This window comes from Cladophialophora yegresii (assembly GCF_000585515.1).
Source record: "Cladophialophora yegresii CBS 114405 chromosome Unknown aczIN-supercont1.5, whole genome shotgun sequence".
NCBI lineage: Eukaryota > Fungi > Ascomycota > Eurotiomycetes > Chaetothyriales > Herpotrichiellaceae > Cladophialophora > Cladophialophora yegresii.
The window spans coordinates 740,664-759,380 of record NW_006913049.1 but is presented as its reverse complement, the minus strand read 5'-3'; the positions used below and the strand labels follow the sequence as shown (position 1 = coordinate 759,380).

At 53.4% G+C, this 18,717-nt stretch overlaps 6 protein-coding genes across 6 annotated transcripts; 5 read left to right on the top strand and 1 right to left on the bottom strand.

Annotated features, from left to right (window-relative positions):
- Positions 1-627: 627 nt before the first annotated feature.
- A1O7_07006 (uncharacterized protein) lies at positions 628-3,282 on the top strand (the record flags this gene model as incomplete). The annotated part of the gene is made up of 1 exon (XM_007761006.1): positions 628-3,282. The coding sequence occupies one exon, from the start codon at positions 628-630 to the stop codon at positions 3,280-3,282; it is 2,655 nt and encodes an 884-aa protein (XP_007759196.1).
- A 727-nt stretch (positions 3,283-4,009) lies between these two features.
- A1O7_07005 (uncharacterized protein) lies at positions 4,010-5,338 on the top strand (the record flags this gene model as incomplete). Its single annotated transcript, XM_007761005.1, has 1 exon — positions 4,010-5,338. One exon carries the CDS (start codon positions 4,010-4,012, stop codon positions 5,336-5,338), a length of 1,329 nt encoding a protein of 442 aa, XP_007759195.1.
- A 723-nt stretch (positions 5,339-6,061) lies between these two features.
- On the top strand, positions 6,062-9,620 carry A1O7_07004 (uncharacterized protein; the record flags this gene model as incomplete). Its single annotated transcript, XM_007761004.1, has 2 exons — positions 6,062-6,424; positions 6,477-9,620. The coding sequence occupies 2 exons, from the start codon at positions 6,062-6,064 to the stop codon at positions 9,618-9,620; spliced, it is 3,507 nt and encodes a 1,168-aa protein (XP_007759194.1).
- Positions 9,621-11,640: 2,020 nt separating this feature from the next.
- Positions 11,641-12,333, top strand: A1O7_07003 (uncharacterized protein; the record flags this gene model as incomplete). Its single annotated transcript, XM_007761003.1, has 3 exons — positions 11,641-11,696; positions 11,732-11,968; positions 12,027-12,333. The coding sequence occupies 3 exons, from the start codon at positions 11,641-11,643 to the stop codon at positions 12,331-12,333; spliced, it is 600 nt and encodes a 199-aa protein (XP_007759193.1).
- Positions 12,334-13,094: 761 nt separating this feature from the next.
- Positions 13,095-14,032, top strand: A1O7_07002 (eukaryotic translation initiation factor 6; the record flags this gene model as incomplete). Its single annotated transcript, XM_007761002.1, has 3 exons — positions 13,095-13,112; positions 13,209-13,521; positions 13,617-14,032. The coding sequence occupies 3 exons, from the start codon at positions 13,095-13,097 to the stop codon at positions 14,030-14,032; spliced, it is 747 nt and encodes a 248-aa protein (XP_007759192.1).
- A 984-nt stretch (positions 14,033-15,016) lies between these two features.
- Positions 15,017-18,051, bottom strand: A1O7_07001 (uncharacterized protein; the record flags this gene model as incomplete). Its single annotated transcript, XM_007761001.1, has 3 exons — positions 15,017-15,808; positions 15,864-17,467; positions 17,523-18,051. The coding sequence occupies 3 exons, from the start codon at positions 18,049-18,051 to the stop codon at positions 15,017-15,019; spliced, it is 2,925 nt and encodes a 974-aa protein (XP_007759191.1).
- Positions 18,052-18,717: the final 666 nt, after the last annotated feature.

The following is an 18,717-nucleotide window of genomic DNA, read 5'->3' as shown; positions in this document are numbered from 1 at the left end:
GTCTCCTCAGGCACGCTTCCGTCCGGTGCACAAGTCGGAGATGTCAGGCAGACGCAACAACAGAACACACCGACCGCTGGATATTCGGCTGCATTGTACTATCAAACCCAAATACCCGAGCCCATAAGAGTGCGGTTCATATTAGGGAGCACTTTCAGACCCAGTGGGCTAAGCGGGACAATCTGGTCTGAGAGTAAATTCCTCGTAGTGAAGACTTGTCGATACTGCGGACCTCTCAGGATCGCCCTAATATCCTTGCTGCTTGCCTGAGTCAGTCGTCAAATGTAGCATGCCACTACTCGGTCGTCATTCTCTCCTCATAGGACCAAGCGCCAGAATGTGACTTGCAAAGATAGAGCATGACGGGGAGTCAAGGAGGCTCTGGAGGCGTCGGAAATGGCGGGAGAACTTCGGTAAAAGATCGCGTCTCATCTGGCTTCAATGATGGCAACTTGGCCATGTGGAGGGAACATCTTAGTCGTGGTAATGTGCTCTGATCCTGGACATAGACGTCGTGTCTCGGTACTAACGATTCGAGTTGTCTTGGATCACACTTGGAGGAGATGCGTATCGCGTCCCACCATTTAAAGGATCTGCGGTGTTCCAGTTCTCATTCACATATTTCAGATGCCTGTCAATGGCATACAGACAGAGGTGGACCTACTAGACTCAGGTGAGACGATCGTGGAAGACAATGCTGACGCCCCGCTGATAAACAAAGATGATTATGATCCTATAGCACACCTTGATCAGATATTCTCGCACCCATCGACTCTCTCGTCTGTTACCCAAACTTCCCAGGTCCTCCAAGCTTACCAAGATGACCTCGACAACGAAATCGAGGCTCTCGAGGACGAGCAAATCCAATTGAATGCAGAATGTCTCCAGCGTATGGAGGGATCGAAAGCCGAGTTGGCCGAGCTCTTCGAGCGGATCGAGAGCGTCCGCGAGCGAGCCTTGGAGACGGAACGAAACATCACCGAGATGACGGCCGATATTAAACAGTTGGATAACACGAAGAAGAACTTGACGCTGTCAATGACCGCGCTGAAGCGTCTACAGATGCTGACGACCGCCTACGAACAGCTGCGAGCCATGAGTAAGACGAGACAATACCGAGAATGTGCGCAGCTGCTGCAAGCGGTGATCCAGCTGATGGCGCATTTCAAGTCCTATCGCTCGATTGACCAGATCGCGGCACTGAGCAGAAATGTGGCTGATCTGCAGAGGGAGCTGCTGGAACAAGTATGCGAGGATTTCGAAATCACTTTTACCAAGGAAGAGGTTGCACAGAAGCGAGGCCTCCTCCACGAGTCGTGCCTCGTGGTGGATGCTCTAGGCGATTCGGCCCGCTCCAGGTTGACCACTTGGTACTGCAACACCCAACTCCGCCAGTACCGGCATATCTTCAAGGGCGATCAGGAGGCTGGGTCATTGGACAATATTGACCGCAGATACGCATGGTTCAAGAAGACCCTAAAGATCTACGACGAAGAGCATGCCGCGATATTCCCGCCGCATTGGCGAGTCAACGAGATCCTCGCTAACGTCTTTGCCGAAGGCACCCGGGACGACTACAAAGGCATTCTGTCACGCTCCACCCGCAATGGACAAACGATCGACGTTAAGCTACTACTGTCGTGTTTGCAGCAAACCCTCGACTTCGAGCACAGCCTGGAGAAGCGGTTCAACCAGAACTCTAGAGCCTCCATCGATACCATGGCCTCGGCGAGTGAGACCCCGATCTTTGGCCAGCCAATCTCCGACGCCTTTGAACCGTATCTGAGCCTGTGGGTTGAAGCCCAAGACAAAGAACTGGCTGGTTTGTTGCCGCAGTACAGACAGCGACCTCCCAGAAATTCCGAGGAAGATTTCTCCCCACAGCAAGTCATTACCTCGTCGACCGAACTCTTCAACTTCTACCGGCTGTCTCTCGCACAGTGTGCAAAGCTCTCTACCGGGCAGCCCTTGCTGGACCTGACGAAGGTCTTCGCGCGATATCTCGACCAGTACGCGCAGCAAGTACTGCTATTCTACATCTCAGAAAAGCCAACGGGTGGGACACCGTCTAGAATACCTACGGTCGAAGATGTTATCTCGGTGCTCAATACCGCCGACTACTGCTTCAATACGTCCAACTCTCTGGAAGAGAAGATTAAAAGTCGCATAGATGAGTCACTAAAAGAGAAGGTCGACCTGCAAAGTCAAGCGGACGCTTTTATGGGTATCGCGAGTGCGGCAGTCCGGGGTTTGGTCCGTAGGGTTGAGGTTGACCTGGAGCCCAGCTGGCGAGAGATGCGAAACATGACTTGGTCGAAGATCGACATTGGCGAGAATCAAAGCGCTTACATTGCCGGTCTGCAAAATCGCATCAAAGACCGGTCAAGCGAGATACTAGGGATGCTCCACAAGCAACAGTACGCTCGAGCTTTTGCGGACAACTTAGTTGAGCTTCTCGCGTCGACGTACCTTACGAACATTGCCCAGTGCAAGCCCATCTCAGAGGGCGGAGCAGAGCAAATGTTGCTCGACACTCACGAAATACGAAACACACTGAGCCGCCTACTCCCAGGCACCCCACCACCCCTGTTCCTGAAACGTGTGACTGCTGCGTTTGCAAAGATTGAACCATTGTTGAAGACTCTGCAAGTACGCCCTTCACCTCCGGAAGCGCTCGTACAGGCATACTTAATCCACATCGCAGACCTGTCGGAAGTCAATTTCCGCAAGGTCCTCGAACTCAAAGGGATTCGCACGAAACCGGAACAAGGTCAGCTGGTTGAGCTATATCAAATGCACAAGTTCAGTCCACGGTATAAAGACTCACTTGTGGAGAAGTCGCCTGTTCTGACACCTCTGACACTTGGACCGCCAACATCAGGTACAGGCACGGCAGTGACTCCTGCCGCTGCGCTTCACAACCTTTCCGCGCTAGGGAATTCTGCCGCTGCGTCCTTGAGCACGGCAAATTTGCCCGCGAACATGAAGTTTGACGCGTCAGGCCTCGGTAGTGCGATCATTGACCGTTTCAGCAGTCCCGGTCTCGGGACACCACGGGACGGAGCCACGAGCCCCACGTTTGGAAGTGGTGTAGCATCTGGCAATATGACGGGAGATGCTGTCTTTTCTGGCGCAGAGGCCGGAGCGAAGTTGAACGAAAATCTGAAGAACATAGGCAAATTCTTCAAACGGGACTTGGGCGGGTTTGGAGGCATCGGTCGCTTTGGTAGTAGTAAAACGACCAGCCCTGCTCCCTCCGAAGATCGAGCCAACGCCCGATAGGGTATGGCACTTAGATTACAAGAACATGAACTTGTCTACGGCGTGGTACTGCCATCCTCTTGTGAGGTTCGCTGGCGATGCCGCATTAAAAGCGTTTGTCAAACACGGACCAATCATCACACCAGGCAACAAAGAGGCGCAGCCGAGAACGGACTAGCTGTGGAATGTTCTGCATCGAGGTTAGCGTATATCACGTGGTGCTGCCTGACCCGTCTTTGGAGTCGAGTTCCGCCTACGACGACAAAGTTCTTTTTGTTCCTGACAACTTCACTGTCAGCTTCCCTTTGTCTTCCAATCTATTCTCAGCTGTTTCCATTGTGACCTCACCAGTCTTCACTTCTCATACTAACACTGCGACTTCGGTCTCGCTGCGACAATTCACCATTTCCAATGTCGTGACTATCGTCGACATACCCTAGTCACTCTTCACGCCACATACGAAATCTTGGAGACCAGAGACACGACCACTTTCGGAACCTCGAGTACATCATTCGCATCATCCACATCACCTGCATTGACGACATTGGGCAGACCCGTGACAACTGCATGGTCACCCTTTAAAATCTGGCAGAACATTAGTCACAGAAGCAATCACTCATTTCTTGGCGCCTTAAAGGGCTGCGCGACAGATCTTGAGCCCTGCAGAACACGACATCTACATCATTTTCCGCCAGCGTTATAAAACTGAAGTTACCCATTTGTAACGTCCCGGGTTGAGGCATCTACGATGGCATTCGGAAGGGGCGGGTACCGTGGAGGGGGCCACCATGGGGGCGGACGTGGGCGAGGAGGCGGCGGTCGGGGAGAAGGACACCATGCTGGCAATTCCACGATAGAGTTGGTTGTCAAGGGGTGGACAAACTCGACAATACCGCCCCGTGATCAGAAATCTGCGGTGCTAGGCTTTCTCAAAAGCAAGTCAGGCTGTCAGATCATATCAGACAGAGTGGTCAAAGTGCATATCCTCTTTATCGAAATATGGGAAAGGGACAAGGATCGATTCTACCAGTTGGATGGCAACAGTTGGAGCGGAACCACAATCAAAATTGAGGAGTCACGACAGCGAAGCGACATCGGTAACAAAATTACACCGAGTGGTCCTCGCGCCGATGGAAACAGTCATTACAAGCAGCACAACAACAGCGGTTTCGGCTCACACATCAACGGACACAACGATGACTTATTCGCGGTTGAGGTGGCGGACAAAATAGCCGCCGTCATTCGCAGCTGCTACACAGAAGCCGACAAACACCTCAACCTAACCAACCTCGCCAACCATAGTGGAATTCAACAAATCCCCGATATACAGAACGCAACAGATGGCGCCAAGGTCTGGGAAGCGATCTTTACCATCTGCAAAACGAAAGTCTGGCCGAACAACCATCAACGAAACATAAGTGTGCATTTAATCAGTCTCAGACAGAATGAGATCACCAACGTTACAGTCATCGAGGCCCTGTCGCGGTTCTTTCCTCGCATAACGGGACTCGACTTGGGCGACAATAAACTGGAGAACATGAACAGTTTGATCGCGTTCAGCGACAAGTTTCGGGAACTACAGCACATAATCCTCGACGGTAATCCTGTATGTTACCTGCCTGACACAGTACCGACTTTGCGACAGTGGTACCCGAAGCTCAAGCAGGTCAACAACACCCCAGTCGAGACGATTCAAGGTCCGATACCATTTCCGGTGGGGCAGCCAGTACCAGCAGTAGGGATAGGGGTAGGGGTAGGGGTAGGACAAACTCCCTTCCGGCCGGATGACCGATACAAGGATGTGCCCGCAGCACAGATCCCAGTTGATCCTACTCGGCCGTGGCATCCGGAGATACCAGTGGACTCTCTCTTTGCAGTCAAGACACCGGACAAGCCTCAAGACGTGTGGGAACGCGAGGTGCTGGGACTCAGATTCAGCATCCAGACGAAGCTGAACATGGCTTCGACGGAAGAATGTCTGAAAGCAAATCACTGGGACTACGACAAGGCACTTGCCAATTTCAACGAAATCAACTCGAAAAATCAAATTCCTCGTGACAGGTTTTTGCCAGTATAGGCTAGCTTGATGGTTATCAGCGAGGACAGGGTGACCATGGACGGGAGTGGATACTGAAGTGTATTATGTGGTATGCAAAAGTGGCATTTTGAGCGCGGCGCTCTCTTGATTAGGCATTATTGTGATAGCGACTCGGCCTCTATGGGATGACCTGGCCCAAGGGAGACAGGCAGGGAAACGGCAAATCCGAATGTCATGGTTTATCTGCAAGACACTTCCCTCGTATGCTGATATATTTCTGCCGAGCATGTGAAAGAATCCAACTCGGGCTGACCGGGGTGTGGACGGCCTTGCCACCCGTGCTTAAGGTACCTTGCTCTCATCTTTTGGTAGAACTCCAATGATGATAAAGAACGTGGTTCATACCACTCTTCCACACCACGGCTATGGGTCTACGATGGCTCGCTGTCCAGATACACTTTGGTTGCGAGAACTTCGCATGTGACAGCGATGGACGTCATGGCGGAGCGGCCAGTCTGGCGGGCGTGGCATCTCAACCATTCCGGAGAATCCGTTCCATATCGACTCCCAGGGACCCGACGCGTACCTGCGTCGATTGTCCTCTCGGCCCAACTGATATTTTCATACTTGTGTCCCTGCTCCCAGCTTTTCCTGCAATATGGATGATCCTTTCTATATCCTTCATGGAGCACGACGTGAAGCCGCTACGCGTTTGACCCCTCACACCGCCTCTCAGTACTGACTCTTGCATTGCTCTGCACTATGCTTTGGAGTTCGAATAAAGGAGACGCGTCTACCACTCATGACGAGGAAGATGTTGAGAAGTCCGGCGACGATGTTCCACAGGAAATTGTGCTGGCGCAGCCGCAACAGGGACGGACTCTGCTGCCTGCGCCAGCCGCTGCAATCATAAGCGGAGTCACCGGACTCACTTCGTTCTACGTGCGCGGTGCTACGAAAGTCGGAGGATGGGGTCTCTACGCTGGCAGGGAAGCTACTCTGAAAACCTTGTCCGTCAGTCGAAGCGCATTGGAATCTATTCTCATCGCTGCGGGGAGGGATGTCTCTGCCCGAAGCAATGGCGAGCTGGGACGCGCTGAGGCCGAGAACTTGTTGGAGAGGAGCGTACGTCTGACCACCCAAGGTGTTGAGAATACTGAGCTGACCACACTGACAGATCTCTGCTTTGCACTCGACCATCTCAACCACTTCCTTCGTTGCCTCAACAGGATTTTACCTGACGGAAGCCTTCATGAACTCGATATCCGGCATCTCCATTCAAGGTCTGGCCACACTCAACGCCATCCTCGGCTCCACCGAGTCCTCTCGGGCCGTTGCCGCCATCATCACGCTGATCCGAGACGAGCTTAACAAGCCTGAAGTTGGTGGCAGTGGGGAAGTGGTCACATATTTGGATCTCATCATCGGGACTATTGGTTTTGTTCTCCTGCAAAGATGGGGCAGGCGCAAGACAGAGCTCGACTTTCGGGATGCCGGTGGTGAAGAGACGATCTGGGATGCTGTCATTGACGACAAGGGTTTCAGAGCCGACGTGGTGGGTACAAGAAGGAAGGGCATGATCAGCCTCAATACCAACGTATGCGGACCGGCCATGACGTTCGCCTCTCCCGACGATGAAGATGAATTCGAAGCCCTGGAACGGGGCACCCTCTACGATGCTCAGACGGTCGCGCTGTCCCCAGAAGATCACACCAAGCTGTCCGACGAGGAAATTCAAGAAAGGATCAGGAGTCAGTTGCCCACTGGTGCTCGGGCCGTCATTACGTCGGAAACCATCACGGCGAAGACGATCAAGGTCGATATCTACGATGGTCACACCGCTCACATCGATCCCCCGCCTGGGACCGTCATGGTAGCTGAAAGGTTGAACCATGAAAGCTCGGGCAACGGCATGCAAGGCGTGCCCCATCAAACCGTCATCTTTCGCACAGCTTTGAAGAGATCGAGCAGTGCAGAGATGCCTTCACCAGCTGATCAATTGCGACTGACAGCCAATCAAGGGTCCCCTCCTGATCACCCCGATGTCGAGGACATGCTGGAGATGAGAAGCGCACCAAAGCGGATCTCCATCGTCGACGAACCCGTTCAGATAGAACCAGCAATGTTTTCCGGCTCCGAGCGAGAGGAGGAAGCCATTGAGTCCTCTTCACCTCCGACATCATCACCTCCAAAGTCCAGTGGACCCGTCGCGAATCAGAAGAAGAGCCGTCGACCGGTTCTCCCTGCGGGCAAATCGTCGTCAAATACCGGCGCCACCAGTCGGATACCCTTGATGAAGCCCAAGAAAGACAAGACTTCGCTGGGTGCAAAAAACGACAAAGGTGGTGTGCTGAAGAAAGCACTGAAGACACTTAGCCCCAGTCAATCTTCAGCGGCGGTCAAGGATATTCAACGAACGCCCTCGAAGCCGCAGAAACAACTACCGTCTGTGCCGGTCCAGGCCTCCAGGTCTCGGGCGCCATCGACTACTCGTGGAGACTCTACACCTCACCGAGCTTTCGCTTCGTTGGGCCATACCCCTTTGACCAGTCCAAGTCTACATCGTGCAGCAGAATCGTCCACAAGTTACTTTGCTGTACAGCACAGAAGAAGAGACTCGATTGTATCACAGACCACCGAGACATTTTCGGTACATTCACACGACAGCCGGCCGGGCTCACCCACGTTTACCAGGACTCGAACCCGAGTAGTGAACGGCTTGACGCCAACAAGATCAGAGCTGGGTATGGCTCTGGACGAAACGGAATCAAGGCTCGACCCGAGCACCGGGACGGTCCATCACCGGCGGTCTCGTTCTTTCGTGCCCAGTCTTTATTCGATGGCCACCAAAGATTCCAAGGAGGCTATCCTGCTCGCGCCAAAGACACCTTTGCCGCGTAAATCCATCTATGAAGACCACAGCATATTGGCTTCCCTCATCAACGACGGCAAGGTGCCTGGGATATTTCCCGACCGCCATCTGGTAAAGACAGTTCGACGATTCGCACGGTTTGCATCGGCCTCCTATGGCTCGAACTTCCTGAGGATAATGGGGCTTACTACGTCCGAAGACGACCTCAGCAAATCCACTGAATTGATGACTCTGAATGTACATCATGAACATAGCTCCTTCTCGTCCCATACTGGTTTACCTCCGGACACAATCCTACTGTCGTCCTTTTATGACCCCAAAGGAGTTACGGGCAACACCGACTGGTCGCCGTCGGCTATATCTCCACTGATCCATTTTATCTCGATCGACGACGATTCCAAAGCAGTTGTTTTGACTTGTCGCGGAACACTTGGCTTCGAGGATGTTCTCACGGACATGACATGCGACTATGATGATCTCCTCTGGCAAGGCCGGCGCTACAAAGTACATAAAGGCATCCACGCCTCCGCGCGGCGCCTCCTAGGCGGTAGTGGAAGCCGCATCCTTGCCACCATCCGCGCAACGTTGGAGCAGTATCCCGACTACGGCCTCGTTCTCTGCGGACACTCCCTTGGTGGCGCAGTCGCCGCTATTCTCGCCATTCTCATCGCCGAGCCATCCGGTGACGGCTCCAAAACCGCGTTCATCACGGGCAACAAACCGAAACTGCTCACCCACCAGCCCGCGAATGGGCCCTATACATCCTACATCCCGCCTATAACCCTCCCTGCTGGCCGGCCCATCCACGTCTACGCCTACGGCACACCCGCGTGCATGTCCGAACTCCTCCGCTCCGCCACCTGCGGCCTGATAACCACCATCGTCAACCACGCAGATATTGTGCCGTGTCTGTCCTTGGGCATCCTCCACGACTTTAGGACGGTAGCACTGCACCTCAAGCACGATACATCCGACGCACTCGGCGCTCTCAAGACACGCGTGTGGAACCGCCTCACCAACGCCGTCAAGTCGGCATTCTACAACAATCCCCAGGGCCCGCCTCCGCCGGAGAACATGGCAGGGGACGGCCTCGGCGAGGATACCTGGGCATGGGCCGCGCTGAAGACCCTGCGCGCCGCGATGGTCAACGACAAACTCGTCCCACCGGGCGAGATCTTCGTGGTTGAAACGACACGCGTGTTTGACCGGCTGGATCCTGACGTTGCGAGAGAGGCGGTCTTTGGACCGGACGATTCGAGGGATGATCGCACGGAGAAACTCTACCGCGCTCTCGGACGGCCTGCCACACGAGTGAGGATGACGTGGGTCAGGGATGTGGAGAGGAGGTTTGGAGAGCTGAGGTTCGGGAGGGATATGTTTGGCGACCACAGTCCGGGTCGGTACGAGGCGGCTCTGGCGGCGTTGGAGAAGGGCATCTGTGAAGATTGAGGGAGCGGCCATTGGGTTGGCGGGAGAGAGGATGAAGGCCACTCAGGAATGACTCTGACGATGAAACGACATGAGGATGCACAGGCCAGTATGGTTGATACACGCACAGATTCTAATCGTCAATTCTCCTACTTCAGTACGGAGTGCTCTGTACAGATGATATACCTTTCTTTCGTCCTCATGCAAACATAGCATCGCATGCTGCACCGGTGCCTAGGTACCTTGGGTATCTTTTGGCAGGATCCGGAATAGGACAACGCCATATGCAGTCCACAGTACTTCATAGGGTAATAGCAGGCGGACCTGAGATCTTACAGGGCAGTCACTAAGTAAGAGATGTGAGAGAATCTGAGAGAATCTAGTGTAGTGTAGTTCAGGGCGATCCATCAGTCTGCTAGGAAGGCAGGCAGGGTAACAGTCCTAATTACAGAACTGTGATGTGAGTCTCACACTTTTATAAGACTGCGACGGAATTTAGCCCTCCGTTTTTTGTCTACCTATGATTTGAGTCTCACACTTTTACAAGACTGCGACATGATTGACACCTCCGTTTTTCATTCAGCTAGAAAATAAGTCTAGCACTTTGATAAGACTGCGATAGAATTTAGCACTCCGTTTTTGGTGTAGCTGCGATAAGAACCGTTGCACTTTTACAAGACTGCGATGTTACTAGGCCCTCCGTTTTTTGTATAACTGCGAAATGAGTCTCGCACTTCTATAGAACTGCGATATGAGCCTTGCACCTTTATACAACTGCGATATGTGTCTCACGCTTTTATAGATCTGCGATGAAAGTGTTGTACTTCTGCGGAAGTGTAATGCGAGTTTTGCACCTTTATGGAACTGCAACGCGAGTCTTGTACCTCTGTAGGATTGCGATGGGGGTGTCACACTCTTGCAGAACGGCAACATGAACAATGGGGCAATAAGTCCACTGAGAACCTGTTGCGTCGCTGGTCACTCATTCCAGGAAGACACTGTCTGAGCCGGATTTGCTTGCTGGCGTGAATCCTTGAGGAGTCACTACTCTCCCCAGCATAGGGAGCTCGACCATGCTTGCTGTTGCTGCTTGCTGGGCTTGGTGTTGCTGCTTACTGCTGCTGCCACTTGTTGCTGCTTGCTGCGAGAACAGGCGATGTCGTTGGATTGTCTTGCCGTGCTCTGTCTGTGCTTTTGATTGTCCCTTCTGGATCATGGTCTTTGCGTGGAAGATAGTGCTGTCAAACGCCACACAGATGGACGCTAGGTACTGGCTTCTTGGTCAGCGGTGTGTGTACATTCTCCCATAAATGATGGTGGTCATCCAACTTCAACGGTTCTCACTTTTCATGTCTTCTGCAGTTCTCGTGTTCCATATCTTCTTCAGTGCTCGTGTTCAATCATGACGAGCCATTGCTCGATATCCTCCATGGATGCGGCAGGCTGGCATTGTTCACACTATGCAAGCTCCTCTTCATATCCGGTCTACTTCCTCATGACATTGCACGAGCCTCGTGACCTGAACAGTGGTTGCAGAAGTCAATAACCATTTCACGGACTTTTCCTCAACCAACACCACTCCAAACAAGCGGATCATGTCAACCCCAGAGACTGCGTTTGTCCGACCACATCAAAGTGACAATGACCTCTGACAGGGGATGTTGGAGGCTAATCATGTGCTCCTCGTTATCCCCGAGCATAACCTTGCATACAGCTCATTGTGGTGAAAGCTCTTGTCAGCCCCAGCCTCGACTTACCGCAGCAGCATGAAGTAGCTCCGACGCAACGCTCGTCCACGTGCAGCTTTCCTCCTTAATCACCAAGCCTTACAGGCTGGTGCTGGCATGCCCTCGCCGTCCAGAGTGATGATACCTCAAGGCTGAGCACGGTAACTCGCGGTTACTGTGCAAGGGGCACCGCCTCGTCAGCTGGGTACAGTCCACAGGGGCAGAGCACATGGGCAGCTGCTCGCAGTGACAACTGATCATGCTGCCTCTGTAGGAGATCCCAAATTCACGACATGTAAGTTGAGAGACCGACAATGGAGGTGGACATCAGTACTGACATGGTACAGATCGATCTCTGTGCTTCTGATCGGTACATCGACAAGATGCGTGCTTCTCCGCGATCAGCTCTTTCGCCTTCACCATTGTGCTCTTTGCTTTCCTCAAGGCCACAGATGCGTACGGCACCGCCAACGTCTGGCAATGGTGCAAGAACTCCGACGTGTATTGTGCTACCGTCCAGGGCTGTGCTCCCGGAACTGCCCCAGGCCAGTGTCCGGGCGTCCAATGGCACAAGCTAGACCATGGCGGTAACATCACGGTCAAGTTCGACGATAGACCGTCAGGCACCGGCATTACCATTATGTAAGTCCACCTTTGCGAATGCCGACGTACAGTAGCACAGGCTAACAGGCGTTGCCAGGTGCACCCGAGACCTCAACGCCTCTCCAATCCGCGTGACCCAGCTGGAATGGACATGGGAGCAGGGCCAAGGCTTGGTCTACTTTGACGTCAGTAATGTTGCCGGCACTCCTTTTGTCGACGAGGGCTTCCTGCTGCATTCCTTTGACGCCAGGGACCTGGACAAGACCAAGAACCGCTGCTTCGACGCTTGGTGTGACAAGAACGACGCGTCGTGCAACGGGGTATATGAGGTTTGGAACGACGACGAGAAGGCCATGAGGTCTTGCTATGACGACGCCATTCTGGGGTTGCAGTTGTGTCACTGATGGTCCGGCCATCGCGAGGCTATCAAGACAGATCTTCTGGTTTGGACGGGGTGTCCTAGAGAGGACAGATGTATTGGATAAATGCGGGCAGAACCCGGATCCGGAAGCATGCGTGCATTGGAGATGGCCTCATGCAAGATGTATGATTTCTAGCACAGTAAACCAGCTTAAAGATCTCGGGACTTCGAACTCTGCAGCTCTGAGCCAATCAACAGAGCACCCATCCAATCTCACATCTGAAAATGAGTAAAAGGAGACACCCGCCATGACGTTGTCAACGGCGTCAAGGACCGGTAGGACGGTCAGCACATACATGTTGAAGGGGGCCGTGGGAGTCATAGTGGCGTGGCAGCGAGGATCTAGTCTTGGAGCAGACGACAAATGTGGGAAGTGGAAGAAGAGACGAAGCGATGACTCTTCATTTTGTCGTCATTGATTGGATGAGGGGCTGAGCCAAAAGTCGCCTGCACGATTACACAATTTCGTCCTGCGGCCACCACGGCGTCCAGACTTTTTGCGGAAGGACTTTGTATGATTCACACCTGCCTTTACACTCTCGCGAGTACTAGCTATCGTAAATACCACTCGGAACAAATATAAGAGCTTGGAAGACCTACGACCTGACCGTAGTGTTTCTACACCAACCGTCTTCGCCGGCCGGATCACGCACGCGCAAAGAATCATTCATTCAGCTTCACCCCGCCTTCCTTCGGCGCACTCGTTCACCTGTAGAACAGAAGTATCACACCGACCGGGCCACCATGGCTGTCAGAGCACAGGTACGCGCGCCGAGTCACTTTCCCTCGGGCTCAGGACCGGAGCAGACCAGAGCAGAGCAGAGCAGCACACAACGCTGACCTGCGCATAATATGTAGTTCGAAAACTCCAACGAGGTGGGCGTCTTCGCCAATCTCACAAACTCATACTGCCTCGTCGCCATTGGCGCCTCCGAGAACTTCTACTCCATCTTCGAATCCGAACTTGCAGACCTAATACCCATCGCGAGATGTACCATTGCTGGTACGCGGATCGTCGGCCGCTTGACGTCCGGAAACAAGAACGGTCTGCTGGTTCCGACTTCAACGACGGATCAAGAGCTACTACACCTGAGAAACACGCTGCCGGACGGAGTCAAGGTCGAGAGGATTGAGGAGCGATTATCCGCGCTGGGGAATGTGGTTTGTTCGAGTATGGATTCCAGGTCCTTCTCATTCGTTCCTCTCCACCACACAAACTTAACTTAACTTCGCGGACGTGGTACTGACTGATGATGACCTGCGCAGACGACCATGTCGCTCTAGTCCACCCGGACCTCGAACGCGAAACCGAAGAGATCATCGCAGACACCCTCGGCGTCGAGGTATTCCGCCAAACCATCGCAGGCAATGTCCTGACCGGCTCGTACATGGCCCTCTCAAACGCCGGTGGCATCGTGCACCCCAAGACGTCTGTCCAAGACCAAGACGAATTGTCCTCCTTATTACAAGTGCCTCTCGTGGCTGGGAGTGTCAACCGCGGGAGTCCTGTCGTGGGCGCCGGCATGGTCGTGAATGACTGGCTTGCCGTGACGGGCATGGACACCACGGCGACCGAGCTGAGTGTCATCGAGAGCGTCTTTAGGCTCGGGGAGGGCGGTCCAGGTGGCCTGGATGCCAAGATGAATGCCAACAAGGAGAGTATCGTCGAGAGTTTCTACTGAGCAAGAGCAGGAGCAATCAGGCAGGGCTGTCCGTCCGGGAATTCGTGCCCATCGAAAACATCATCGATTCACAATCTGGCAAGACGGTACCCCAACGGAAGGTAACGCGCCCTGCTTCTCAGCGATCCTGGAACATCCACCATCGACAGATGCCGCCATTCTTACGATCTTCACATCCCCATCCCGTCTGCGAGTACGGAATAGCCCACCGAGTCTTAGGCTGTGGGATGCGCTGGGTTGACAAAAGTTTTGCTTCCGCATGTGGCGCAAGTGGTGCGGCAGAGACACAGTCTTATTGGAAGACGGTATCGCCCAGGGAGCGCTGAGAGAGTACTGTGTAACGGCAGAGGGGGATCGGCATGTTCAGGACCTCCCAGCAGAGGCACCGCTCCATATCTCGACATCGGCCAACCCTTTTATTCGGTGTCTCGTCAAGGCCAGCGTGTCTGGCGATTCTCCTCAGGAAGGCTCCGACTCGGAGAGCAAGTCTGCGTCACGCAGCTCATTATCTGAATAACTATCTATGATGAGATTGGACGGCAAGTTGATTTTCCGCGCATCTTTCCAGGATCTTAAGATGCAGAGCTTCGGCTTTCGATCGTGAGATTGCCTGTTACAAGAATCCTGTTCCATGCTATCTGCGCCACAGCTCTGCTCGTACTTGCGAGCTGGACATGTGCAAGCGCCAATCCAAGGCTTGTCTGTCGAATGCAAATGCTCCAGCCATGCACTGCTAGGCCTCGTCGTACCATCTCACCTGCCCTTTGCAGGCGCACGTCCAGGCATAGCCGCTTTGAGAAATTCTGAGCATGTGTCGAGGTCGTAATCCGCAGCCTCCCAAGAGTAGCTCCAGCTTGCTCTCGCCGAGCTCACTTCCCCGGCTGTACACAAAATGGCCGAGAGAGAGAGCGCGGTCCAAGACTTTCCTCCCTCTGCAGTCTCGTAGACTGAAAGTGTGAAGCACTAGAAGCAACGTTCACCTTGTCATTGATCCGTCCTGGTCTGGTCAACAGGCTGATCCTCCACCATCGGGTTCCTCGTCTCTCCCTCCCTCTCCAACACATTGCCATTCTTCATCACCACGTCGCCCACATCCTCTGCTGCCTCGTCATCTTCGGCCTGGGCTTGAGCCAAAACATCGGCCATACTCTTTCCCTTAAAATTCGTATCGGCGAAGATATCTGTCTCCATGTCGACGTCTTGACTCTCGCGAGGTGTACTGGCTGGCGGTGTTTCAATTGGCGGTGCAGGCGGTGGTGGCGGCGGAGGAGGTGTGTCGAGCTCCATATTCAGGCGCTTGATCGGCGACCCAGCGGGCTCTGGCCCATCGTCGTCACCGCCCACTGCGGCGTCATGTTCTTGCGCATCGCGTTTCCGCTTCAACGTACCCGTGCCGTTGGCCTCGGATGGCGAATGAACACTCGGAGTGTCATCCAGCTCATTGTCCGACATCTTGATGTCTTCGTCTTCGTCTGCTTCAGGGGCTGAGGCTGCTGCTGTCTCACCGTCCAGCTTGGGCTTCTTGTCCTTCTCCCTCGTGGCTTTCTCTGCCTCGTGCTTCTTGTGTTTTTGGTATGCCTTTTCAAAGAACTGTTTGCAAAAGTCCTTGACCTTCTTTACCTGTCGGTCTTCGATCTTCGTAGGGTCTTTGACCCGGCCTGCCTTGTAGTCCGAGGCGACAAGCTTCTTGGCTATTTCTTTCGCGAAACGCTTGAGGTCATCCCGAGGGATTTTGTTCTTGTATTTGTTCATGACGTGCGATATATGGGGGAAGAGCTGAAGCATATTAGTTGCGACCACCGAAGCTCTGAAAGGGGGAGACATTGCTTACAGTGTTCTCGTACAGCTTCTTTTGCTTTTCTTCGTCGTAAGATTTCCACTTCTCTTCCTTCTTGGGCTTGCTAGGCTCTGGCGTGTCGGGTGTGGAGTTCTTGGTTTCTTTGCCGCGCGACGTGACGATGTTGTCGATGATACTTTTGAGTACGTCTTGTTCCGATGGCTGTTTAGGCGGCGGAGGGGGGTCATCTGCTGGTTTTGACGGTCTGGTCCACGTCGTCTGTCCCGATGAAGAATAGAAATATGTTCTACCTTTGTCTTGAGCCGCAAACCAGCCTCGTGGCAATGGTGGGGGACCGCGCTGAAAGGGCAATGGAGGACGCGGAAAGAAATTTGCTCCGGGTCTTTGCAGAGATCGAGGACCGGCTGGCGCGTTGAGCGATGCTGGTCCTCTTGGAGGAGACTTTGATCTTGACCTTGAGCGCTTCCTTTGCTGGGCAGATTCACGACGCTCGAATGGTGCTGGCTCTGTCTTTACAGAGGTTGCTACGTCTTCCTTCTTCTTTCGCGGTATTCTGTAGGCAAGCTCAAGCTGGGACCAAGCATCAAATAATGATGACGCCTGAGTGGCCACCCTGTCGTCTTCGTGGTCGACCAAAGACTGCAGTGTCTTGTCTATCTTTGCATCGACAATCTTGTTCCTCGTCAACCGTGGTAGTCGGTCAAGGATATCAAGAATCTGGAGAATGATGTTCTCATCGTCACGCCATGCCGACAGTTGCGAATTAAGGATCTGGTAGCCGTGAAACCTGACAACCCGATGCCATGCTTGGTCGTCATCGCAGCGTTGAATGCGCTGCAAGAGTTTCACAGCGATCCATTTCTCTTTGCACTGCATGAGTGCAGCCATCACCTTCGTCACGCCTTCGGCGTCAAGCGATTTGGCTTCGAGACTGTCGACATAGTCTTCATCATCTTCGGCCGTCTTCTTCTTCTTCGGCCGTTTAGCGACCATCGTATCCCAGGCTTCATCTTCGTCGATGCCCAAGGCCTCAATCGTCGCAGCGGACAGTTTGGTGGCGCGTTCGGTTTGTGTCTTGCCTCCGATGAAGCCTGTACAGTTTGACTCCCCACAGTAGCACGGCTGCGGGTTGGCGCCGTATCTGTCAACGTTGTAGTTGAAGACGAGTTCCTCGCCGGCTTTGATGTAGCGCTCGGCAAAAATGCCCATACGAAGCTTATCGCCCACTACCCACTTGTCGACATAGCAGTTGGGGTTGCAAGAGTGATTGCAGAAGCGACCCAGGTTTCCTTTCTTGGTAGCATCAATAAACTCACCCTTGCTCAGAGACATGAAATAGAAATGCTTGATGCCTTCTTCATCATATTGTCTCATCCGTTTTCGAAAGGTGCCTTCCGGGATGGTCTCGCCAATGTACTCGAAGATAAAATCATGCGGCCGCAGATCGACGTTGATACGTAGACCGTAGCCTTTCTTTTCAGTTTTGATGACCGATACATCAGCGTACAGGCGTCGAAGGAATCGTTGATTCTGACAATCAGTTCCGCAACTACAGTCATTGGCACATTCCATTTTACAAGCTCGATTGATGCAGTCGGAGTCGTCGCCACAGGCGAGGTTCTGCTTGGTGGCCGCATCTAGACATGATGGTCAGCGCAGAGGATCATGGACGGCAAGACAGTGCAAACTGACCCCATTCTTCGCTGCAGTCGCAGTCGAGAGCATGTTCACTGAAGCCGAGGTATTTATTTTGGTAAGTGCAAGCATCAAGAACTGTAAAAGTAGAAGTGGCTTCGTTTGTTGCATCCGGAAGATGGTCGAAGAGAGGAGCAACACGGGGTGGCAGCTTAGAGGCGGCGCGGGTGCCTTTGGCGGGCTTTGAGGGTGCTTTGGGTTCCGACTTGATGGGCGAGGTGGAGGTCGAGTGGTGACCATTTGCCCCGTCAGGCTCTTTCTTGGCAGTCGACGTGTCCCTATCTGCATCGAGAGGTCGATTTGAGGATGTCGACGCAGGGGATGAGCGCGATGATTTTAATCGCGCGGGTTTGAGAGATGGTGAATCCGAGGGGCTTGCCGAGTCTTCATGCTTGATGGCGGCTACGCGGGCGGTGCTGAGCTCGTGTGCAAGCTCACCATCCACCGACTCTTCGCGCTTGACCTCGACTGTCGCCCCATCATTTCCAGATGGCGCCGTCGAAGATTCTCTGCTGTGTTGGCCCATGTCCACGACGATTCAGCCGATTTCGCAACCCGCGGAGATGTTTGTGCTCTAGAATGAGGGCAGGTTGAATGCGTGCAGAGATTTCACCGACTTTAAGGTGCATCTAACTGAGACGCGGCAGTCAACCATCAAGCTCCAGCAGAATTGAAACCCCGCAGATCTTCCTCGGGAATGGATGCTCGATGAATTCGTACGGTATCCTGATGGCGCTGTGACGCTTATCGAGAATATTCTGACCGGCGCATGAGTTGAATCGAACAGCGAGGACGAGGGGCTCTTAATACATCACTGCCAAAACTTTCCAAGATGCGGAGAATCTATAGTAGTGAATGGCAGCAGCTGGATCTGCAGCGACTGCGAGCGATGTGTTGAGGCAAGAGCGACCGAACAGCGGTGAATGATGGACCTTCGAAACAGCGAGACAGACTGGTGGCGCCGTGCCTTCATGTCCATGCGCAAAGGCACGATATGTAACCAATGAACGGATTCCAGGACCAACCACGCTTGAGAACGGTCTGAGTGCGAATCCTGATCCGCCAGATGCAGACGAAAAAGAAAATGGAAGTCAAAACGGGGGCGCCCTGAAGCAACCTCAGATGAGGATCTGACCTGATATGGAGTGAAGGGATAGAAAAGGCTGAAGCTGATTCCTGAAGCCCTGCAGCT